The sequence below is a fragment of the Armigeres subalbatus genome, chromosome 3, assembly GCF_024139115.2.
Source record: "Armigeres subalbatus isolate Guangzhou_Male chromosome 3, GZ_Asu_2, whole genome shotgun sequence".
NCBI classification, from domain to species: Eukaryota; Metazoa; Arthropoda; class Insecta; order Diptera; family Culicidae; genus Armigeres; species Armigeres subalbatus.
In genome coordinates this window covers 332,421,100-332,447,219 of record NC_085141.1, presented here as the reverse complement: position 1 = coordinate 332,447,219, position 26,120 = coordinate 332,421,100, and the positions used below count along the sequence as shown (strand labels likewise).

At 43.2% G+C, this 26,120-nt stretch overlaps 1 protein-coding gene across 2 annotated transcripts in view; it reads right to left on the bottom strand.

Annotated features, from left to right (window-relative positions):
* The window catches only part of LOC134225677 (D-beta-hydroxybutyrate dehydrogenase, mitochondrial), a 364,971-nt gene that overhangs the window by 12,682 nt on the left and 326,169 nt on the right, over nt 1-26,120 (bottom strand). For both annotated transcript variants that reach the window (XM_062705946.1, XM_062705947.1), the window contains exons 5-6: nt 951-1,104; nt 516-874 (exon numbers count right to left, since the gene is read on the bottom strand). In XM_062705946.1, the coding sequence (XP_062561930.1) occupies nt 516-874; nt 951-1,104 (513 nt within the window). The remainder of the gene's footprint in view (nt 1-515; nt 875-950; nt 1,105-26,120) is intronic.

Below are 26,120 nucleotides of genomic sequence, written 5' to 3'. Positions count from 1 at the left end.
GCAGCTTTTTGTAGATGTTTAACAGAGGTCCTAACTGGCAGAGGCCGTGGGGTGGGGTCGTTAAGCCCCTGGACATAGTCTCTGCTACTCTTCATTCTTGCCTACTATGCATGACAACATCTGTAGGGTCAACTAGCTATGGAATAAAGAATAATTATTACAATCAACCATGAACAATGAACATCTTTCGTGAATGGACAATAATAGTTTAACAAGTTTACTTTAGTACAACGACCTTCATACCAAAAGCAGAATATATATCATTTAATTTTATTCCAAAAGTCCCACCACCAAATTCGTGCACAAGATTCGAAACCATCACACATGGCAGAAGTGCGCACCAGCATGACCTACTCCAATACTGCCCTCCCCATTCTACAATTCTGTTCTCCTACCGGATAATGAAAGATTGTTACATTTTTTATTCCCCCAGGTAGGTCGTTTCAAATTTTACAACACTACAATGTATGACTTCCACCTGTGGTTTATTAGCACCACACCCATATTCCACTCACCGTGTTGGTATACTTCTCCAGCGAACGGATAGCCGTCTCGAAATAGTCCTCTCCGTACACCGACTTCTGCTCATCGCTCAACTGTTCCCACATGGCCTTCGCTTGGTCCATCATCTTGCTATCGTCGAGCCAGGCGTCCCCGGACGAGAACTCGCTGGCGCACACAATCGATACGTTGACGGCACGGGTCTTCAGCTCGTGGCGCAAGCAGGACGCCAGACCCTCGATGGCGGCCTGGGTGGCACATTGGATGCCCCGCACCGGCGATGGGATGTGGGCAATGGCCGACGAGAGGAACACCAGTCGCCCGTTGGCACGGCGAATCAATGGCAGCATGATTTGCGACAGCCGGGAGGCCCCTGCGGTGAAATGGGATTTTTGATCAATACATTTTGCTCGAATCACCTCCGCCCCCCAGAGCGGAAATTGTCTCACCGAGGACGTTGATGTCGAACGACTTCCTCATGACCGGGAACGGAATCCACTCGAGCTCGCCAAGGGCGCACCAAACATCGCAGTGAACCAACGCCCACAGCCCGTCAGCACCCTCCGGTAGATTCTCGGCGATTGTCAAAGAAGCTTCCAGCATCTGAAAGGAAAATAGAAAATTGGTGTCTTTTATGCATATCGAAATGGATGAGTGATGTTGGTCGTCAAAAGTAAGGAGAAAGACCGGTTCGAGAATGCATGACCGTCCATCATTTCGAGATGCCCCATATTGCAGCGAGAAAGAGTCCTCCCACACTGAATGCAATTGCTGCTGCTGCACTCATGGAGCATCAAAAGAAAAGCCAACCAGCTCCGGTTTCTAGCGTTGTTCTTGCAACTAGCATCTGCTTGCCCCCGCCAAGGGCTATGATTTGTTGCATATTTTATGAGCTTTCTTTGCCACTGCACGAGTAACCGGAGACTTCGGTGGGTCGTAGTTGTCGTCGGAAGGGGACACCGGATCTCGTTGTATGGAAAAGAGCAATCCGAAACCAAGTTACTGCTGGCTGCGTTGCAGTTTGTCGTGTGTGGGATTGGGGTGTGTGATGGAATGGCAGATATTTTTTCCCCACAAAACTAACACACTCCTATGCACTGATTTAGGGGACCTGTCACGTGAGAGAAAGCTGTGTCCTTGTCAAGAAGCACACAAAAAAGAAAACAACTAGATTATGCGAAGGTGGCTGCAAAATGCTAGTTGAGCATGGTGCCGGATTACCAACGTCGTCGACGACGACGGCTATGACTATGAATAAGCTAATAGCGACAATGGCGGAGGTGACGGGTTACCTTGACTTCCGTCTGCATGTGGTCGGCCAAGGATAGAAAGATTCCTCCCCGGTAAAGCGAAAAAAGCATTCTTTCATGTCTGACGATGCTGATCCTTGGATCAGGGCGTGAGCAGATAGAGATGAGTCGGATGTTGAAGGTATTATTTATGAGGAATTATTGTCATTTCGTTGCAGCTCTAATTTTATCGTTGCAAGGTAAGTCGAACGCATCACTCAACTGTTGAACATTTTTTTCACTTCAATGGATCTTCAAAATCAAGCGAGGAGCTTTTATTTTGATCACACAATATTGTTCTACACAAAGACTGTTAAATCGCTGCTTTTTGCGCACAAGCAATTATGGTCGATGAATTTTGAGAGTTGGGTTCCTATATGGTTTGAATCTTGTATGAGTTTTGAAATTTTTAGATTTTCTTTACCACTATGCTTCTCCATTTGGTGAATTTCAAAGGTACTGATACACTGGCAATTTGCATTGATTCAACAGATGAAAGAAAAAGACAAATTGAAATATAATATTTGAAACATACGAGATTTTAATTAAAAATAACTAAACTAAATACTTTGGTACACTCTCAAAATTGAGCATACAGCATGGCTCGGTTGTTTTTAATGCATTTCAATATTAATCTTTCCCTTCAATGTATGCGTACATAAAATGATAGAATTTTTTTCTCTAAAGTTTATTTATTTGAAAATAATCTCAAAATACGCCTGTTAGATGTGACAAAATTGAGCGTATAGAGAATGTTCCTTATTATAAAAGCGATTAATGTAATTTAATGCTATTTTTGATGGTTATATTTATAATAATAAATATCCGCTACTTAACATTCAATGTTTTGAAATTAAACCATGAGTTTTGGTCAAAATAACGAACAAGTAAGTGATATACCTGTGAATTCGAATACTTTGTTCATTCTGTTATAATGACAGTTCATATTACCGCGCGTTCCTTAACGCGTGCGCAAGAGTCGAAGGGCTCAAACGAAGCTCAGAATAAACGACAAGTCAGTCTATTCTGAAACCTAACTCCGTACAGACGTTTTCTAACCCTAGTTGAAAGAACCCGGTTATAAGTATACCCCAGTGTCCTCCACGTATTTCCACCTTGCGTTTGAGTGATTCTACGAACTTCAACAGTGGCGACGAGTAGGAAAACTTAGTTAACGCGTGTGGTAGTTGGAAATTTTGGCAGCAACATCACTGCAGAAACCAGACGGAGGTTCGATTTTTCATCTACGACGGTGGTCACGGCATCGGACTCAGCGGCAGTACATCGAATTGCGCTAGTGAGACCTGCTTCCAGCCGCAGGTTGGAGTGTAAAGCATAGCAGAGGGTAAATCAAGCTTCGGTGGTACGCAAAGGTGTTTGTAAAATCAACAGCCTGTAATCCGACGGGTGAGCAAAGGTCGAACGAGAGATACCTTTTTTTTCTAATTGGAAATTTACGCACTGGTGGTACCGTGGCTCGGTATTAGTTTGAACCTTAATCAACAAAGCGTAATGTCCTCCGCAAATATGGCTTTTACTATGGAACCGTACCGTAAAGGTACACCTTTTAACGACTGGTTCACACGGATGAAATATTTTTTCCGTGTGAATAATATCAGAGAAGAGGACAAATTTGCATATTTTATCACTATGAGTGGACCGGTTATTTTGCGGAGATCAAACTCCTATACCCAGCTGGAGATTTTGAAGAAGCGAAGTTAGAAGACATCGTGTCCAAGCTCAAAAGCCGCCTCGACAAAACCGATCCAGATCTTGTACAACGGTACAAATTTAGTACTAGAGTACAGAATCTGGACGAATCTACCGAGGATTTCGTGTTAAGTCTGAAACTGCAAGCCGAATTTTGCGGTTTTGCAAATTTCAAGGAAAATGCTATAATAGACCGCATAATTTCTGGCATCAAAGATAAAAACCTGAGGCAAAGGCTTTTGAGCGAGGAAAAGTTGTCGCTGACGAATGCAGAGAAAATTATTGCAACATGGGAGGTGGCTCAAGCTAATGCGGGAGCAGCTGACCCCCAGAGAAGAGAGGTTGCGAATACGGTAGCTATGGTAGAAAATACACCACAGGGTCCGCATGGAACAGTAATGAGAAGCTTGTCTAAAGTATACGAGTTGGCAAGGCAATACCAAGGAACAGGAAATAGTGATGCAGCAGAAAATGGTAGGGGTCCAGTAAGAAGTCGTTTGGGAGGCAGACCGTATGACCGAACAAATCAAGTTTTTCATGGACGCCGAGGATCATACGGGGCCAGGGTGGGCCATTCGCGGCAAGAGGGTCAAGGATCAGGACAACGACAGTAGATACGGCCCGATTACTCCCAAATGGTTTGTAACTATTGTGGAGTAAAAGGGCATATAAAAAAAGTGCTTTAAATTGAAAAATCTTAACCGATAAACGGTGAACCTGATCGAATCGTACAAACCCGGACCGTCGGCGGATAGGCACATCACGGAGCTACTGGAGCGCATGAGAACACAGGATTCTGACGACGACGACGACGACATCGAAGACAATTCAGATATCCATTGGAAGCGTCAACCTAATGGCGCATCGAACACAGATTAAGGTCTGCAAAGACGGTACGCCAAGGCAAGGGCCGAACGTAGTCATAACAAGATGCAACGAAACAAATAACAACGAAAGCGCAAGAAGATGCGAAGACCCAACGAGTTCCAACAATGACTTGGTCACCAGTGAAACAGAAACTAATGCTCCAACGGGAGTCAGAAAAAGGAAAAGGTGTACTTCGGGCAGTCGGACGAACCTTCCGGACGTGCTAAGAAAACAAACTGTTATGAAGATTTTTACTATTAGTTAAGCTGACTTCGGATTAGTTTTGAAGATTATTCTAAGAAAAATTTAAAATGAATTTGAAACAAACTTTAATTACCTTTTGCATTATATAAGTTTTGACAAATGTCAGTTCTGAAAATAATATCAAAATCTTGTATAAAAGGGAAAGAATTGATATACCTGTGAATTCGAATACTTTGTTCATTCTGTTATAATAACAGTTCATATTACCGCGCGTTCCTTAACGCGTGCGCAAGAGTCGAGGGGCTCAAACGAAGCTCAGAATAAACGACAAGTCAGTCTATTCTGAAACCTAACTCCGTACAGACGTTTCCTAACCCTAGTTGAAAGAACCCGGTTAAAAGTATACCCCAGTGTCCTCCACGTATTTCCACCTTGCGTTTGAGTGATTCTACGAACTTCAACAGTAAGATGTATAAACAATGCTATTTAACAATTCAATGCTACTGGGCAAAATAGATGATTTAAAATATGGATTTCACCAGCATCGTGTTTTATATATGATAGATAATCGAAATCGATCGAGACATACGATTAATTTGGAAAAACTCAGTCGGTAAATGATGAAAACAGATGTAAATATACAGAGAAAACGACAATGTTGGAATCGCCCGAATGCCATTTGGCCGAATATACCATTTAGCCGAACAGATCATTAGCCGAACAGACCATTAGCCGAAAGGGTCATTTGGCCGAAAGGGTCGTTTGGCCAAAAGCGTCATTTGGCCGAAAGGGTCATTAGGCCGAAAGAGTCATTTGGCCGAACGGGTCGTTTAACCGAAAAGGTCGTTTGGCCGAAAGGTTTATTTGGCCGAAAGGGTCGTTTGGGCGAAAGGGTCATTTGGCCGTAAGGGTAATTTGGCCGTAAGGGTAATTTGGCCGAAAGGGTCGTTTGGCCGAAAGGGTCGTTTGGCCTAAAGGGTCCTTGGGCCGAAAGGGTAATAAGACCGAAAAGGTCATTAAGCCGAAAGGGTTACTTCGCTTAAAAGGTCATTTGGGCGAAAAGGTCATTTGAACGAAAAGGTCATTAGAACGAAAAGGTCATTTGGCCGAAAGGGTCATTTGGCCGAAAGCGTCATTTGGTCAAACAAGACATTTGGCGGAATAGGTCATTTGACGTCTCACTACTCACTTCGCACTACTCACTTTTCCCAGTGAGAAGTGAGAAATGAGGAGTGAGGAGTGAGACTTCTCATTTCTCATTTCGCACTTCTCACTGTAAAAAATGAGGAGTGCGAAGTGAAAAGTGAGCAATAAGAATTGAGATGAGAGACGCCTCAATTCCCATTTATCTCTTTTCAAATTACCTATTCGGTCAAATGTGCGATTCGGCTAAATGACCTATTCGGTCAAATGACGCTTTCGGGCAAACGACCCTTTCGCCCAAATTACCCTTCCGGCAAAACGACCCTTTCGGCCAAATGATCCTTTCGGCCGAAAGACCCTTTCGGCCAAATGACCCTTTCAGCCAAATGACTTTTGGCCAGATGAGTTTCGGCCTGAAGACCAAATGGCTTTCGACCGAATGGGTTTCGTCCAAACGACTGATTCGCAGTTATTGTTACAATCGGAAAAAAGATAAAACCAGTTGGTCAATAGTGTAATTGTGTTTTGTCAATGATACTTTATCATTTGATTAAAAAAAGACTACACTTTTGAAAACATTGACACCATTAAATAAATTCTTGTCAGTCAGTCAGAGAGCCTACCGGGGACATTTTCCGTTCATTTTTTTCGCTTTTTTGTTTTGCATTTTTGTTATTCTATCTTTTTTCTTGTATTTTCCTTTTTTTTGCTTACCGTTACTTGACCCCACTATTCACTACGTGTCACACATATTTTCACGGAGCACTGCAAAATAAAATCAACAAAAAAACGGTTTAAAATCTACCGGCTGCGTCATTGTTGTAACCCAGACGATGTTTCTAGGCTCGTCCGTTCGTCGCAACAATACTCAGCAAACTGATTCGCACCTCGTTTTTTGACACGATCATTCCGAAATGTTTTCGTGGTAGATTGAATCAATATATCTTAAAACCAAGGTAGCTCGCTACACATTAAAAATAAATACACAACAAAAAAGTAAACTATAATAAGAAATTTACTGGTAGCTAATATCACAATGCAGTGAAGTGGATCACTTTTTTCGATATTTTATAGACCTGATCTTATCTACTATACAGGGGACTTCCTGAAAAAACTTCTAAGTAACTTCAGTGAGAATTTTTGGAGAAATTTTGAGGTAAATACCTGGAGGAATTTCCTGATTTATTCTGGCAGAATTTCTGGAGGAACTTTCGGGTGAATTCCAGGAATTTTTCCGGGTGTGTTTCCAGAAATATTTGATAAAGTTTCTCCAGGAATTTTTCCTGAAGTTCCTCCAGGATTTCTTCTGGATGTTACTCCACGAATTCCTCCGGAAAATCCACCAGTAATGCTTCCGGAAGTTCATCATGACATTCTTCCGGAAGTTGCTCGAAGGAATTATTTCGGGAGATCTTCCAGTAATTCCTCCAAAGTTCAACCTAAAGTTCCTCCAGAATTTCCTCATAAAGTTCCTACGAGAATTTATGCGGAAGTTCCTCCGGGAATTGCTCCGGAAGTTAGTCCAGCAATTTTTGGTAAGTTCCTCTGGGAAATCCTCTGGAAAATCATTCGGAAATTATATTTTCAATTCCCCAGGAATCCAAATTCCTCCGAAAGCTCCTCTGAAGGTTCCTCCAAAAATTCTTCCGAAAGTTCCTCTGGAAGTCCTTCCAAATGTTCCTCCATAAGTAATTCCGGGAGTTCCTCCAGAGTTCATTCGGAATCCCTGCTTTTTTTATTTTAAATTTCTTTATTAGAGTGATTTTTAAGTTAATTACAAAGTTCATCATTTAGGAATTATTGCAGAAATTCTCCCGAAGGAATTCTTGGAAGGACTTCCGGATGGATTCTTGAAGGAACTTTTGAAAGAGTTCCTAGAGTTTTTCAAAATTCATCCAGGAACTTTTCCGGAAGTTTCTACAGAAATCCTGGAAGAAACTCCTTCAGGAATTTTTGCTCAAGTCATCCAGGAATTTTTCTGGGTGTTACTACAGGAAATTCTCCAGAAAATCCGCCAGGAATGCTTCCGGAAGATGCTTCAGTAACTCATCCGGATGATTCTCTAGGAACTCTTCCCGAAGATCTTCCCGGAAATCCTTCAGAAGTTCCTCCAGGAATTTTTCCCAAAGTTCTTCCGTAGATTCCTCCAGAAATTCCTCCCGAAGCTCCGGTAGATCCCCCGGAATTCCTCCGGAACTTCCACCAGGAATTCCTTCGGAAGTTTTTCCGTTTAAGCGTTTTTGTGTAGATATCAATATGTTATATGGGATATTGCTGGGAAGTTTATTTATTTTAAGAGACTTCTTTAAATAACCTAGCACTATTTTGATTTTCCAAGATTCATTCAAAATAAAAATAATCAATTAAGTCCCACCAGTTTATCCAGGAATTCCTCCTCTGCCCATAATATCATAGTTGGAGTAACTACCATTGCACTTCTACATGTATTTCGCATGATTTATTGACAAACATCGCAAATTTAAACTATGTCAATCCGTAAACACTTAAATTAGACTTGGAATATGCATCGTATGGATGTTGCGGTAATGCAAGAAACGCATGATAAGTCGAATTCGCCGAAATTGTGAATGGTTAATACGTCAACTATGAAATCATGGGCAGTCCAGAAATACATCAAAGAATTTCTCCGCAAGTTTCCCCAGGACTTCCTCAGCAATTAATTTCAGGAAATCCTTCAGATATTCCTCCGAAAGCCCTTCTAGGTATACTTCAAAAAGCACCACTAGGGATTTTTCCCGGATTTCTTCCGGAAGTCCCTCGAACAACTTCTTCCAGAAATTCCAAAAATTCATCCGTAAGTTCTTCCAGGAAATCTTCGGTAATTTTCAAGAGAGATTCCACCGGAAGTTTCTCGAAGATTTCTTCCGGAATTTCCTTAAGGAACTCTCCGGAAACTTTCTCAAGGAATTCTTCCAGAAGTTCCTCCAGAAATCCTTCCAGGAATTCCTTGGGAAGTTCCTTCATGAATTCCTCAGCTCCTCCAGCAGGAAGCTCCTCCAGGAATTCTTCCAAAAATTCCCGCAGAAATTCCTCCATGATTTCAATCGGAAGTTCTTCCTAGATTTTTTCCGGAAGTTTCTCCAGGAATTCCTGAAGAAAGTTCCTTCAGTAATTTCTTCAGAAATTTCTCCAGGAATTTCTTCGTAAGTTCCTCCAATATTTTCGTCGGCAGTTGCTCCAGGAATTCTTTCGAAAGCTCCTCTAAGAATTCCTTCGGAAGTTCCTGCAGGAATTCCTCTAGAAGTTCTTCCAGGAATTGCTCCAGAAGTTCCTCCAGAAATTTCTCCGGAAGTTTCTCCAGGTATTCCTCCGGGAGTTCCTCAAGGAATTCTCCGTAAGTTCTCTCAGGAATTCCTCCGCAAGTTCCTCCAGGAATTCCTCCGGAAGTTCCTCCAGGAATTCCTCCGGAAGTTCCTCTAGGAATTCCTCCGGAAGTTCCTCCAGGAATTCCTCCGGAAGTTCCTCCAGGAATTCCTCCAGAAGTTCCTCCAGGAATTCCTCCGGAAGTTCCTCCAGGAATTCCTCCGGAAGTTCCTCCAGGAATTCCTTCGAAAGTTCCTCCAGAAGTTCCTCCAGGAATTCCTCCGGAAGTTCCTCCAGGAATTCCTCCGGAAGTTCCTCCAGGAATTCCTCCGGAAGTTCCTCCAGGAATTCCTCCGGAAGTTCCTCCAGGAATTCCTCCGGAAGTTCCTCCAGGAATTCCTCCGGAAGTTCCTCCAGGAATTCCTCCGGAAGTTCCTCCAGGAATTCCTCGGAAGTTCCTCCAGGAATTCCTCCGGAAGCTCCTCCAGGAATTCCTCCGGAAGTACCTCCAGGAATTCTCGCCCAAGTTCCTCCAGGAATTCCTCCGGAAGTTCCTCCAGGAATTCCTCCGGAAGTTCCTCCAGGAATTCCTCCGGAAGTTCCTCCAGGAATTCCTCCTGAAGTTCCTCCAGGAATTCCTCCGGAAGTTCCTCCAGGAATTCCTCCGGAAGTTCCTCCAGGAATTCCTCCGGAAGTTCCTCCAGGAATTCCTCCGGAAGTTCCTCCAGGAATTCCTCCGGAAGTTCCTCCAGGAATTCCTCCGGAAGTTCCTCCAGGAATTCCTCCGGAAGTTCCTCCAGGAATTCCTCCGGAAGTTCCTCCAGGAATTCCTCCGGAAGTTCCTCCAGGAATTCCTCCGGAAGTTCCTCCAGGAATTCCTCCGGAAGTTCCTCCAGGAATTCCTCCGGAAGTTCCTCCGGGAATTCCTCCGGAAGTTTCTCCAGGAATTCCTCCGGAAGTTCCTCCAGGAATTCCTCCGGAAGTTCCTCCAGGAATTCCTCCGGAAGTTCCTCCAGGAATTCCTCCGGAAGTTCCTCCAGGAATTCCTCCGGAAGTTCCTCCAGGAATTCCTCCGGAAGTTCCTCCAGGAATTCCTCCAGAAGTTCCTCCAGGGATTCCTTCGGGAATTACTCCGAAGGTTCCTTCGTGAATTCCATCAGAAGTTCTTTCAGTAATTCCTTCCTAAGTTCCTCAAGGAATTCCTCAGGAAGTTTCTGCAAGAATTCTTCCGGAAGTTCCTCCACAAATTGTGCTATTCGGCCAAATGACGCTTTCGGTCAAACGACCCTTTCGCCCAAATGACCCTTCCGGCCTAATGACCCTTTTGGCCAAATGACCCTTCCGGGAAAACGACCCTTTCGGCAAAATGGTCCTTTGGGCCAAATATCCCGTTCGGCCAAATGACCCTTTCAGCCAAATGACTTTTGGCCACATGAGTTTCGGCCTAATGGAATTCCTCCAGAAGTTCCTCCAGGGATACCTTCGGGAATTCCTCCAAAGGTTCCTTCAAGAATTCCTTCAGAAGTTCTTTCAGTAATTCCTCCCTAAGTTCCTCAAGGAATTCCTCCAGAAGATCCTCCAGCAATTCCTTCTGAAGTTTCTCCAGGAATTTTCTCAGAAGTTCCTCCAGGAATTCCTCCGAAAGTTATTCCGGATGCCTCCAGAAAATCCTTCCTCCAGGAAATCCTTAGGAAATTCCTTAAGGAATTCCTCAGGAAGTTCCTTAAGGAATTCCTTCGAAAGTTTGTCCAAGTGGTCCGTCCATTCCTCTGGAACTCTGGGCTAATTGCTGAAGGAACTTCAAGAAAAAATCTTCGAGAAACCTTCGGGAGCATTCTTGGAAGAACTTCTGAAGAATTTCTGGAGGAGCATCCGGAAGATCTTCCGACGGAATTTCTGGAGGAACTTCCTGAAGAAATCTTCGAGAAACTTCCGGTGGAATTTCTCTTGGAATTTACGGAAGAATTCCTGGAAGGACTTCCGGATGAATTTTTGGAGCATTTTCCGGAAGAAATCCGGGAGAAATTTCTAGTGGAGCTTTTTGAGGTATACCTAGAGGAGCTTTCGGAGCAATATCTGGAGGATTTCCTAAAATAAACTGCGGGGGAAGGCCTAGAAAAATAAGCGGAGGAATTTTTTTATGGAGGAGGAATTCCTGGATAAACTAATGGGACCTAATTAAATTGATTTTTTTTTCTAATTTGAATCTTGGAAAATTAAAATAATTCTAGTTAATTTTCAGAAGTCTCTTAAAACAAATAAACTTCCAAGCAATATCCCAAATAATATATTTATATCTACACAAAAACGCTTCTCTCAAGACTCACTTTTCAAACGACTTATTCGGCCAAATGTCCTATACGGCCCAATGACCCTTTTGGCCAATTGACCCTTTCGGCCAAATGTCCCTTTCATCCAAACGACTCTTTCGGCCAAACGACCCTTTCGGCCAAATGACCTTTTAGGCCAAATGACTTTCGGCCTAATGTTCTGTTCGGCCAAATGGGATATTTGGCCAAACAACTTTCGGCCTATTGGCATTCTGCCAAATGGTTTTCGGCCAAACGGCCCTTCCCCGATTAATTGAAATTTAATCAAATCTCGCGCTTAGGATCATTCGGGCATAACTGGATTGATCGATTTCTCTTCATCATTTTCTTCTTTTGTGAATAACTCAACTGAGTTGAAAGTTACAACCGTGACTGATGATTCAGGTGTAAGATTCGACCATCCTTTATCACCTCCAACACATAAAATCTACGGAAAACTTCCGAAATTTGCTGCATTGATCAGAAGAAAACATCGACGAAGTGAAATCGATCAATGCAGTTACATACGTATGATCCTAAGCACGAGAAGTGGAATGTAAAAACTATGAACGACACTTGAGTACATTTTCTTGTTGATGAACAAATAACAAGCTTTAGGCTGTCGACGAGAATCATCAATGTAAATCCATGTTTACTTAGATGGAAATTTCAGTTCAGTGTTTGGAAACTGTTAATGACAAACTTTTTATAGCATCCGCTATTATGGCGAGCGTGGACAGCTGGATTACATATATACCACATTGTGATCCCCCAGAACAATACCAAACTACGTGATCGATATCATTATGTCATATACACAGATTGGTATCGAACAGGTTTTGTTCTAAAGATATGTGCGTTCAGTGAATAGTGATTGGCCATGAAGCATCGATTTGAGTTCTCCTCTCTGAACCAAATTGCCGCAGAAAGTTTTAAAACTAAAGAATTGTAGAGGTAGTCACCGAGACCAATTCATTTGCACATTGTGAAGAGAACTACATATTACGGACTAATGGGAAAAACTCTTTGTTCGAGATTTGCCTATCATAAATATCATTATTATCAGGCGTGCTCACTGATGATGGATCACCGATCAATCGATCACCGAAACAATGGATCACCGATGAGACCTGGAGGAAGATAGAGGAGCGAAGAGAAGCCAAAGCCGCGATAGAGCGATCGAAAACCAGAGGAGCCAAAGTCTTAGCCCGTCAACGATACACGGCTCTTGAGAAGGAAGTAAAACGCTCATGTCGACGGGACAAGCGAGCGTGGGCAGACTCTCTGGCCGACGAAGGAGAGAGAGCCGCCGCAACCGGGGACATTCGCCTCCTCTACGATATCTCACGACGCTTAAGCGGGGCGAAGATGAATGCAACGATGCCTGTGAAAGACACGAATGATCAGTTATTGACCGACCCAACTGACCAGCTGAAACGCTGGTTCGAGCACTTCGAACAACTTTTCAAGTGCCAACCAGGCCATCACCACCTCGGCATGATCTGCCTAGGATCCGACGTATAACACGTGTCAATACCGAAGCTCCATCACTGCTAGAGATTCAAACAGCCATCCAAAGCATGAAATCGAATAAAGCCCCAGGGGTCGACCGCATATCAGCCGAGATGCTCAAAGCTGACCCCATGACATCCGCTCAACTACTGCATCGTTTATTTCGTAATATCTGGGACACCGCAACTTTCCCGGTCGACTGGATGCAAGGTATCTTAGTGAAGGTGCCCAAAAAGGGTGACCTGACTGTATGCGATAACTGGCGAGGCATTATGTTGCTGTGTACCGTTCTCAAAGTTCTGTGCAAAATTATCCTAGCCCGGATTCAGGAGAAGATCGATGCGACTCTCCGGCGGCAGCAAGCCGGATTCCGTGCCGGAAGATCCTGTGTGGACCATATTGTCACGCTCCGCATCATTTTGGAGCAGGTCAACGAATTCCAAGAGTCCCTTTACTTGGTATTCATTGACTACGAAAAGCTTTCGACCGTCTCAATCACGAGAATATGTGGGGCGCCCTGAGACGCAAGGGGTTCCTGAGAAAATCATCGGCCTCATCGAAGCACAGTACGAGGCCTTTTCGTGTAGAGTGCTGCACAATGGGGTCCTGTCCGACCCTATCCGGGTCGTAGCTGGTGTGAGGCAAGGATGTATTCTATCACCGTTACTGTTCCTCATCGTAATCGATGAGATTCTGGTAGATGCGATTGACCGTGAACCAAACCGCGGGCTGTTATGGCAGCCTATAACCATGGAGCACCTAAACGACTTCGAATTGGCGGATGACGTTGCACTACTCGCGCAACGGCGCTCTGATATGCAGAGTAAGCTCAACGACCTTGCCGATCGCTCCTCCTCGGCAGGTTTAGTCATCAACGTCAACAAAACCAAATCGTTGGATGTAAACACGGTGACTCCTTCCAGTTTCACAGTAGCCGGGCAACCAGTGGAGAATGTTGAAAGCTTCCAATATCTTGGTAGCCAAATGGCGTCAGACGGCGGTACCAAGATCGACATAGGCGCACGGATCAAGAAAGCAAGGGCTGCCTTTGCGAGTTTAAGAAATATCTGGAAAAACAGGCAGATAAGTGAACGCACCAAAATACGAATTTTCAACTCTAACGTGAAATCTGTGCTGTTATACGCTAGCGAAACATGGTGTGTATCAGTGGAGAACACTCAACGGCTGCAGGTGTTCATTAACAGATGCCTGCGGTATATAATTCGGGCCTGGTGGCCTCACAACTGGATCTCAAACAACGAGCTCCATCGTCGTTGTCACCAGAGGCCGATAGCAACAGAAATTCGGGATCAGAAGTGGGGCTGGGTCGGCCACACTCTACGTAGGGGCGGAAACAAAATCTGTAAGCAAGCATTAGACTGGAACCCAGTGGGACATCGCAGCAGAGGCAGACCCAGAGGCTCATGGCGGCGAAGCCTCAATAAAGAAATAAAAGAAGTCGACCGAAATCTAACCTGGCAACAGGTTAAAGCGATAGCCGGGCATCGCTCAGGATGGAGATCTTTCAAGTCGGCCCTTTGCACCACCGGAGGTGTACAGGATCCATAAGTAAAGTAAGTAAGCTCACTGATGAAAAGATCACAGTAAGGAGAAATAAAGCATGTTATGGTTCAACTGTTTTCGAGTGTATTTATGCAGCAGCTTCAACCCCAAAAGCATTGCCTTGCTTTATGATCATAGAAGTTTTTTTTCAGTGTCTTTTTCAACATGTAACAAAAACTGATAATATGAAATTATTTAACCAGTCCTCCGTACACGGAAGCCAAACTTACGATTAACCCGTTTGAAGTTATTTCCTCCTCCACCCCTCCTAGTGGAAAAGTTGACGTCGGTTGGTGTGCCGTTTTCTCCCCACTCGCGGGAAGTAAAAACAAGGAACATCATTTTTCATTAACCTTGAGCCAAAAGTTAAACAACGATTGCGTCAGTAGCATAGCAACAAGCAGCGCTTCACTTTATAGGAAAAAGCGCTATCAACTGCATAGGGAAAAAATCCTCGGGGAAGAGCACCGAGCAAGCAACTAAAAATAATGTTTCGCACTGACGGTATAGAACTGAACAATGCGGTTGCGGGGATTTGCTAACCACTAGAGTGCTTTTTTCACGCTCCAAAAACTGTTAACCACACTGAACCGGTCCGGTTCAAAGTAAGGATGAAGAGTTAACAATGAAAGTGTTTTTTATTTTCTAGTTTGATACATAACTGCTAAACAAGAATACGGTTGCAAAGCTCCCAACACCGTCTGAGTTTCGTATTACGTGTTCAGTTTAATTACGTTTTTACATCCTTCGTTAATTACTTAACTATATTATGGAATCAAAAAGGGACTCGGTCCTGTTCTCGTAATTGTAATAAAAATATTTTAAATAGACATTTCCATGCGACGTGGAAGCCTTAGAATTTGTTGCTAGGAATTTATTTTATGCGAAAGAGTAAGTAGCTGGACGTTATGCACATGAGAACAATTGAGGAAAACTCATTATTTACCAGACTGTTATGAGCCGTTTTTTCATGAAAGATGAATTCTCATTACGTTGATTCTCCGAACAGTTAACAGCCACATTACGTTTCGCAGTCTAAATCATCCACTCGTTAGCATTAGTATAACATGCATTTAAAAGCATTCCCTTATCTGGCATCTACTCGACTTCGCACAATCAATGAGGACGTAAAGTTACCATTACCAACCCTCGCATCGTGCTAAGCATCCAAGGTGTTGTCCTCGCCGAATTCAGCCGGTTCACAGTCCTGGGTTAAACTCTGAATAATTGAGATATTGTTCTATATTTCTTAATTTATATACAAAGACGCAAAAAGATGGGTAAAATGTTTTCGTTTTTCCGGGCATCCTTCGCTGGTCCTGCTGCCTTGGATGGATCCTTTTACCATCTCGACAGAAAAAAACGGAACACCATCCGCTGCTCCTCGGAAAATGGGTGGACAGAAGACAAAATGCTCTTTTAGAGCCCCCCTCTCCTCTTCCGGCTTGTGTAGCTGTGCCGACCGAAAGGTTACGGAAGCTTTGTTCTCAACACTGGAAATGTTTAGAATGGAAAATCTATATTGTGTTGCTGGATCCTGGACGCTGTTCAACTGATAGGTGGATGAATCGGGATTCCGCTTTTTTGCTTAGATGCCAGTACCCTGTGGGGGTGGTAAAAGCTTTGCACTAATGTTATTATGGACTTGATTTTCCTTCAGCTCTCGCCCACTCTACTTCGCTCCGCAGGGTGCGGCGATTTTCGGTTTTCTTCGTGGAAGCTTAAATCCGCTTGGCCAACGAATCCAATGTAATCCAGTCTGATTTGATGTAATCGGTGCGAAACCGAATTGAATCCGGATGGAATCGAACTCCGATGTGAATAGAACTCTATCGAATTGACTCCGATATAAATCAAAATTATCGATTCCGAATAAAAAGTTGGTGGAATTAAAATCGAGATCAAGAGTTACATATAGGTATGGTACCCATTCTAGCGAGAAAATGTGCTGAATTCCAATCCAATTACAGTGAGTTCGATTTTTGGTCCAGTAAAGGCTTTTTTTTTCAAATGGGATGTCGTGATAGATTTTCTACTCATTTAAAATAGGTAGTGTGTGCTAGTAATGGACCTCCTGAACAAACACCCAAATTAAACGCTGGAAACAACGATGCAGGAGCAAACTTCCATCGGGTAAAGTTATTTTACATATCAGGATAGTAAGTTCCTTACAATTGTTTAGGACTGTGAAACTAAAATTTAGTAATATTAACCTTAGTAAGATGTTGGGGTCAATATGACCCAAAACGAAACTTCAAAGTAGAATAACTTTTTACCTGATAATCCGATCGTTCTGAAATTTCTTGACTTTTAATATTTTGTGGAAATGGAGCATCTGACATGGAAAAAGTATTTTAAGGTGCAACAGGAACGACCCCACAAAAAAAGTTACGAATAAGATGTTAGGGTCATATTGACCCAGAAATGTAAATGCTTATAAAACAGTCAAATTTTAACCGAATTACAAAGTTTATATACCGTTCGAAAGATAAACTCATCAATTTTGTGGCTATGTGGTGATATGCTGGTTCTGAACACAATGGCCACCGGGAAACGACTTCCACGGGGACCTTGTCGGTCATATAAGGAGAGCATGAAAATCGCTCCATATATGCCATTCGATCGCTAATTCTTCATATATTCTCTTAAAACGGTAATGTATGGTCCATGAGAGGGCTTCCGACGAAAGTGGCCACTCCTGGTACATGCAAGGTGCCCCCGGGGAACCCGCAGGAGGGGACATTTCCGTTTTAGCACCAAAATATGCCGTGCGGCGGCTCTTTTGTCATGATTTTCCACCAAGCAGATGGTTATGCGCTTGAAATCGATAAATGACCACATTGGCCACTCCTGGTACATGCAAGGTGCCCCCGGAGAATCCGCAGGAGGGGACATTTCCGTTTTAGCACCAAAATATGCCGTGCGGCGGCTCTTTTGTCATGATTTTCCACGAAACAGATGGTTATGCGCTTGAAATCGATAAGTGACCACATTGGCCACTCCTGGTACATGCAAGGTGCCCCCGGGGAATCCGCAGGAGGGGAAATTTCCGTTTTAGCACCAAAATATACCGTGCGGCGGCTCTGTCGTCATGATTTTCCACAAAATAGATGATAATGCGCTTGAAATCGATAAAAGACCACATTGGCCACTCCTGGTACATACAAGGTGCCCCGGGGAACCCGCAGGAGGGGACATTTCCGTTTTAGCACCAAAATATGCCGTGCGGCGGCTCTTTTGTCATGATTTTCCACCAAACAGATGGTTATGCACTTGAAATCGCTAAATGACCACATTGGCCACTCCTGGTACATGCAAGGTGCCCCCGGAGAACCCGTATGAGAGGACATTTCCGTTTTAGCACGAAAATATGTCGTGCAGCGTCTCTTTCGTCATGATTTTCCACAAAATAGATGATTATGCGCTTGAAATCCATAAGTGACCACATTGGAAACGCCTGGAACCTATGAGGGGCCCCCAGGGAACCCGTAGAAGAGAACATTTTCATTTTTACACCAATATAAGCCGTGCGGCGGCTCTTTTGGTGTTTTCCCATCAAACAGATGGACGTGCGCTCGAAATCGATATGTGACCACATTGGCTACATTTGAAACCTATGAGGCTTCCTCGGAGAACACGTAGAAGATGACATTTCCATTTTTACACCATTATATGTCATGCGGCGGCTCTTTCGTCGTGATTTTCGTCCAAATAGGTGCCCTCGAAATCGATTATTGACATATTGTCCACCCTTAGAACCTATGAGGTGCCCCCGGGAGCCCGTAGAAGAGTACATTTCCATTTAAACACCAAAATATGCCGTGCGGTGGCTCTTTGTTATTTTTTACCAATGGTCATGGGCTTTGAGTTGATTAGTGATATTGTCTACTCTTGGAATATCAAATGTACTGGCCGCTTGCGGCAGCTGTATCTTCCACAAATCTTCAAAAAGTTGGTTATGCGCTTGAAATTGTTCTTCATTTGAAATTGAGTACTGAGTCAAATTAAAAAAATAGTTTCTGGGCTACTGTGATGATTCCTTCGAACAGCTCTATAAGGATTTTCTATTCCGCATCTCGATATTACCATTGGTCGATGGTCCCTTCAATATCGACTCATAGAAGTTTGAGGTTTTCACCGATCGCCATAGACAATGATATGAAAACGCAACATTTTGATATAAAAAAGAAAATCTCTCCTTCTGTGAGACTCCTGCGGGTACCTTGTAGGTTGTAGATATTAAGTTCAGAATGAATGACCTATTTGATAGAAGAAAAAACAAGATTAATCTACCTAGTGGTGATGGTGCCTTTATCGTTCGTTCAAAAGGGTTGAGAAATATATAAGAAAAGTCTAATATAGTAGTAATAGATAGATAGCTCTTATTTTTCATATTTGTTTATTTGCATTCTAAAATTTTGAGCATAAGTGCCAGAAAAGTGATTTTCCCATGCAGCTGCTGAAATTAGTATTTTAGCCATAACTTCGGAGCCCATAGTTCGATCTGGCCAATTTTCAAAAGTGAGTGAGATTCTGTGTGCACAGACACTTTCAATGGATTCTTCACGGCACTCCACAATTACCGAAACTGGGTCTGGGGTTCCCCCGGGTCGATATTAGATTTCAAGAGCATAACCAACTATTTGATGGAAAATTATAGCGAAAGAGTCGCTGCACGGCATGTCTTTAAGGGCCGATGTCCACGTAAAGTTTTTTCACGCTGCTTGCACGTAAACGTGTGCACGACTACATTTGATGCCGGGTACCTTGCGTGGACGCGGCGTGCACGCAGCTTGAAAACACGCTACGTGGGCATCGACCCTAAGTAAGAGTAAGCACGGAAATGTCCTCTCCTATGAGCTCCACGACGGTACTTCATAGGTTCCAAAATTTAAAATGTGGTTACTTCGGTATAAAAACGGAAATGTCACCATCTACGGGTTCCCCGTGGGCATCTCATTGGTTCCAAGAGTGGCTAATGTGGTCACTTATCGATTTCAAGCGCATAATAATCTATTCTGTGGAGAATTATGACGAAAGAGCCGCCGCACGGCATATTTTGGTGCTAATACGGAAATGTCCCTTTCTACGGGTTCCCCGGGGGCACCTCATAGGTTCCAAGAGTGGCCAATGTGGTCAATTATCGATTTCGAGCTGAATAACCATCTCATTGGTGGGAAAACACACCAAAAGAGTCGCCGCACGGCATATTTTGGTGCTAAAACGGTGCTGTAAGGTTCCAAGAGTGGCCAATGTGATCACTTATCGATTTCACTTGCATAATCATCTATTTTGTGGAAAATCATGACGAAAGAGCTGCCGCACGACATATGTTGGTGTTAAAACGGAAATGTCCTCTTTTACGGATGCCCCGAGGGCACCTCATAGGCTCCAAGAGTAGGCAATGTGGTCACTTATCGTTTTTGAGCTGAATAACCATCTCTTTGATGAGAAAACACACCGCAAGAGTCGCCGCACGGCATATTTCGGTGTTAAAACGGAAATGTCCCATTCTACGGGTTCCATGGGGGCCCCTCATAGGTTCCAGTCGTTGCCAATGTGGTCACTTATCGATTCTAAGCGCATAATCATCTATTTTGTGGAAAATCATGACGAAAGAGCCGCCGCACGACATATTTCGGTGTCAAACGGAAATGTCCCTTTCTACGGGTTCCCCAAGGGCACCTCATAGGTTCAAGAGTGGCCAATGTAGTCACTTATTTATTTCGAGCAAATAACCATCTCTTTGGTGGGAAAATACACCAAAAGAGTCGCCGCTCGGCATATTTCGCTGTTAAAACGGAAATATCCCATTCTACGGGTTCCCTGGGGGCCCCTGGTAGACACCAAGAGTGGCCAATGTGGTCAATTATCGATTTCAAGCGCATAATTATCTATTTTGTGGAAAATCATGCCGAAAGAGCTGCCGCACGGCATATTTTGGTGTTAAAACGAAAATGTCCCCTTTCACGGGTTCCCCGAGGGCACCTCATAGGCTCCAAGAGTGGCCAATGTGGTCACTTATCGATTTCTAGCGCATAATCATCTATTTTGTGGAAAATCATGACGAAAGAGCCGCAGCACCGCACATTTTGGTGCCAGAACGGAATTGTCCTCTCCTACGGGTTCCCCGGGGGCACCTTGCATATACAAGGAGTGGCCAATGTGATCATTTATTGATTTCAAGCGCATGGCCATCTGTTTGGTGGAAAATCATGATAAAAGAGCCGCCACACGGCATATTTTGGTGTTAAAACGGAAATGTCCCCTTTTACGGGTTCCCCGGGGGCACCTCATAGGCTCCAATAGTGGCCAATGTGGTCACTTATCGATTTCGAGCGCATTATCATCTATTTTGTGGAAACTCATGACGACAGGGCCGCCGCACGGCATATTTTGGTGCTCAAACGGAAATGTCCCTTCCTGCGGGTTCCCCGGGGGCACCTTGCATGTACCAGGAGTGGCCAATGTGGTCACTTATCGATTTCAAGCGCATAATCATCTGTTTGGTGGAAAATCATGACGAAAGAGCCGCCGCACGGCATATTTTGGTGCTGAAACGGAAATGTCCCCTCCTGCGGGTTCCCCGGGGGCACCTTGCATGTACCAGGAGTGGCCACTTTCGTCGGAAGCCCTCTCATGGACCATACATTACCGTTTTAAGAGAATCTATGAAGAATTAGCGATCGAATGGCATATATAGAGCGATTTTTATGCTCCCCTTATATGACCGACAAGGTCCCCGTGGAAGTTGTTTCGCGGTGGCCATTGTCTTCAGAACCAGCATATCACCACATAGCCACAAAATTGATGAGCTTATCTTTCGAACGGTATATAAACTTTGTAATTCGGTTATAATTTGACTGTTTTATAAGCATTTACATTTCTGGGTCAATATGACCCCAACATCTTATTCGTAAGTTTTTTCTAATATCCGAAGAAGGTTAACTAATTTGTAAATGTTAGTACCCCAAGTGATCCACTACTAGCACACAAGGCATAAGGAACATGCGGAGCATGTAAATCAAATGGTGGACTATAGAAAAATTAGACGTTAGATATTATGGACGCAGGGTGACCGAAATAGGATGCCCATTACTGTCAGCCCTGGGTCCATAATATCTAACGTCTATTTTTTCACCATTTAAAAATTATCATTTTAATAGTAAACATGAATATTTTTGTGTTTTTATGTGCGAAACACGTTGCTGATACCTTTTACTTGTCAAATGATGTTGCAAACGATTTGTCATGAGGGTCACTCTAGCGGAGTGACTTAAGGTAAGGGGGCCATTACTAGCACCCAAACCCTACAAACGCTAATAAAAAAATTGTAGAAGCATAGCATCACAATAAATTCACATGGGGGTCTAGATGCACTGAATAATAAGAATCAAATATTAGTTAATACTGAACCAAACAACAGTCTCGAACATAATCGATTTCGATTGGCCGTAAGCCATTTGACAGTATGCCAGTTAGCCGAATAAATCGTTAGGCTGAAAGTCATTTAGGCCAATTAGCCGAATTGAAAGATTCGCCTTTACTAGTTGGTAGAATATTTCGATCGATTGAATTTGAAGTTTTACAGAAGAAGCCATTCAGTTGTTCGCGGACATACTGCCGCCCCTTAGAATGCAGTTCCAATTCATTGACCAATAAATGACCAGTGCCGAATGCCATTTGGCAGATGACCACTAGGCCGAAAGTTGTTTGGCCGAAAATACCATTATATTATTTTTGACTGTAGTTTAATGCTTCGGAGATGGCTTTTCAGTCTTGACAAAATCAAATCTCTGTTATTTTATTTTGTCCAAGACATGACAAGGACAAGATTAAATAACAGTGTTTTGATTTCGTCAAGACTGAAAAGCCATCTTCGAAGAATATACCATTCGGCCGAACAGACCATTAGGCTGAAAGTCTTTTGGCCGAAAGGGTCATTTGGCCTAAAAGATCAATTGGCCTAATAGGAAATTTGGCCGAATAGGACATGTGGCCGAATAGGTCATTTGAAAAGTGAGAAATGAGATGTGAACAGTGAGATGTATCACTTCTGACTACTTGTTTGGCAACTGGTCCTTTTCTCCTTCCGATGTGGACTGTATTTAAGTGATTGGGTGATAATTCGTGGTAGTTGAGGTGGACTCCTATTTTAGGTGGACTTGGACGGCCGTCGATATTTATTTCCTTGGATGTTTCGGTGGGATTTACTCCAGGCATTGTACAACACAACATCTTTTACACTTAACACAATTTATTTATACAGTAATTACACGCTACATTTCTCTGCACTACAACTACACTTTATTTGACCTAAAACTACATTTATTTATTCTAACTTAGACATGTATTTGGGTCAAATTCCATTTAAAAACTTGGATTCAGATTCCGTCTGATCCGGTAGGTTGTTTCCAACTTTTGTTAATGCTAATCGTCGTGGGGTAGCCTAGTTGTCAATCGTTACCAAAAAATTAGTCGTCGATCTCGTCACACATTTTCGCCCTTTCCTGCTTCACACGAGGTGTGCGTTGATTGATTTTACCATTCTTAGACATTCCCGCCTGCCCTGAAATAACTTGGATTTCTGAAAAATAAAAGAAAAGAAACCTCTCGTGCACCGGTGGACGGGTCGACTATTCCACTATTGGTTGTTGTTGTCATTCTGAGCGGATGATGGATGATACACAACTTCTCTATTGGTCTATCTAAAGTTCCCGTTGCTGTCCTTACTGTAGCAACTCTTACCACACCGTCCTGTCCCGGATGTACCTTTCCTATTCTTCCCATTTTCCACCTGATTGCTGGCACGTTATCTTCACGAATGACGATTAGTTGGCCTATTAATATTGGGACGCCAACGCTTCGTTCTGCTTTGTAATTGCGACAAGTACTCACGCCGCCATCTTTTCCAGAACTCCTGCATTTTTTTTTTGTATCACCTGAATCTGGTCTGGATCCCGGTCTGGAAGTTGATGCAACGAGGCTCCAATCAGGAAATGTCCTAGGGTTAAGGGTTCCAAATCGTTCGGGTCGTCTGACATTGCAGTCAGCTGTCTTGAATTTAAACAAGCTTTAACTTGTACTTTAGTACAGTTCATATCTTTAAATGTCAGCACTTGCTCTCCAAGAAATCTGAGCAAATGGAATTTTGCAGATCTCACTGCTGCCTCCCAAAGACCTCCGAAGTGTGGAGCACTCGGAGGATTGAAGTGCCACTGAATTTCGTTCTTGGTGCATTCCCTAGCTACCGTCTCGTGATGTTCTCTGCTTTTCTGTAGCACAAACAATTGCTTCATCTGATTACGGGCACCGACAAAGTTGGTTCCGTTATCCGAGTAGATATCAGTAACCCTTCCTCATCTACCAATGAACCTGCGTAATGCTTGGATGAATCTTTCGGTGGACAGATCCGTTACCAACTCGAGATGCACCGCCTTGGTACACATACAGATAAATACTGCCACATACGCCTTCACACCAGCTCTACCCGGTGTCAGCCGAACGTATACTGGACCGAAATAATCCATGCCGGTGTTGGAGAATGGTATTGGTACAGTTACACGAGCCGCTGGAAGTTCTCCCATGAACTGTTCAACTGTCTTCGGTTTTACTCGGAGGCATCGGATACATTAGTGCACTACTTCTCTTGCCACAGTGCGGCCGCCTAGTGGCCAATATTGTAATCTAATTGCACCCAGTAGCAGCTGTGGTCCTGCATGAAGTAATTTATGATGATAGTATTCCAAAAGCTTTTTGGTGAACGGGTTCCTTGCTGGTAGGACAATCGGATGCTTGGTACCTTCACCTTCTGATGAATGTGCTAATCGCCCTCCATCACGAATAAGTTTGTCCTGTGATAGCCTAGGATGAAACAGATACTTGGAGCACACCGTATCATCGCTTGGTAGGTTCAACTTTCCTCAAGATATCCATCAATCGTCGCTAGTAAGCAGTACGTCTCACCAGATCCGTGAAATTTGAGAACTTCTGTACGTACCAGCTACTGAAGTCTTCCAGTTGATTTGTGCAGTGAGCTGTCGTTGGACGACCTTCTTTGGCCGCTTCTTCTGATATGAGCGAGTTGCTTTGAATTGGCCAGGTATCTTTATCAGTCCAGAGCCAAGGCGGACCTTTCCACCCGAGGCTGCACTCTATAAGCTGGTCCGGTTTAACCCCACGGGAAATTAAGTCAGCAGGCTTCAGATTTCCGGAAACGTGACGCCAGATTTGCTTCTCCGACAATCTTTGAATTTTTGCCACGCAGTTGGCCACAAAGGTTGTCCATGTTGATGGGACAGCTTTTATCCACTGCAAGACACAAGTTGAATCTCTCCAGAAAAACACTTCTACATCCATCTTAATCGCTTCCAGGATCCTTTCTGAAAGCTGCGCTGCCAATAATGCTCCGCATAGTTCCAACCTTGGAATGGATTGGCACTTTAATGGTGCCACCTTGGATTTTGACGTGAGTAACACCACCTTAACATTTCCAGACGAACTCACGCTTCTTGTGTAAGCACAAGCGCCGTATGCTTGCAGTGACGCATCACAAAATATATGCAGCTCTACATTTGCTGCTTTTGGCTGGATCACATAACGATCGATAACCAGTTTGTTCAGTTGTGGCAGCTGTGCACAGTGGTGCGTTTGGCGAAAATCGTGAACTTTTTTCTTTACCACTTAAGGGTGTTATTTTTTTGCATCGGTGTCTTCGAGAATAAATTTTACAAAAATATGGCGCATCGAATGACGAAAAGTTGTAGTTCCAATTTTTGCCACAGGTGGCGCTGCAAAATGTAACTTCTTTAATAAACGATTTTTCAGTATGGTGTCTTTGGCAAAGTTGTGGTGTAATTTATTATGAATTTTATTGCTGAAGACAGCGAGTGTCCATCTATTATCGTTCTTGAAATACGGGCGTTTTTTATGGACAGACCCTAAAAAAAAAACAGTATTTAAAGATATTTTCGAAACTAACAGTTTCAGGTCAATACAATGTTCTACAAGAATTCAAGGTACACTGGGGAAAGTGGAAAAAGGGGGTAAGTGTAAAAATCGACTCGAAAAATTTCAATTGTACAGACTTTACAGTTTTTACCATACCATAACATTGTGCAAAAATACACTTTAATGTTCACACTAATACTATGTCAAAATTTGTATTATACTTACACTAACACAGTTTACGCTGGATCTGTCATTTTAGGTTTCGTGAGAAGTTAATTTTTGCATTCTTAAAATCAATTCTTATTTGCATAAAATGTTCCTTTTTCCGGTGATTTTGCACCACAGGTGACCATTATAATACAATTAAACTAGCAAAGCAAAAAATTTAAAGATTTTACACTTACCCCTGGTATAGAACACTGCAGGGGAAGTGGATAATGTTCTGATCACGCAAATTTTTCCTTCCCTTCATGGTTTATTTCGATAGCTATGAATCTTAATATGTTCCTTCTTTGTTATCATTGTGATTTAAGTGGAGATTGGACTAATATACGTAAGAAAACGCCTGATTAATCCACCTATCGGTATTGATGCTTTTCACATGTTTTACATATGAAAAAAATGTATGAGAAAGATAAAAATAGCACTGATAGGTGAATATATTCCATGTATTATTTATTTATATTCATAACAAGTTTCGCCGTTGAATGCAATTTGTGGCGAACAAATCGGGTAGGAACAAGTGCAT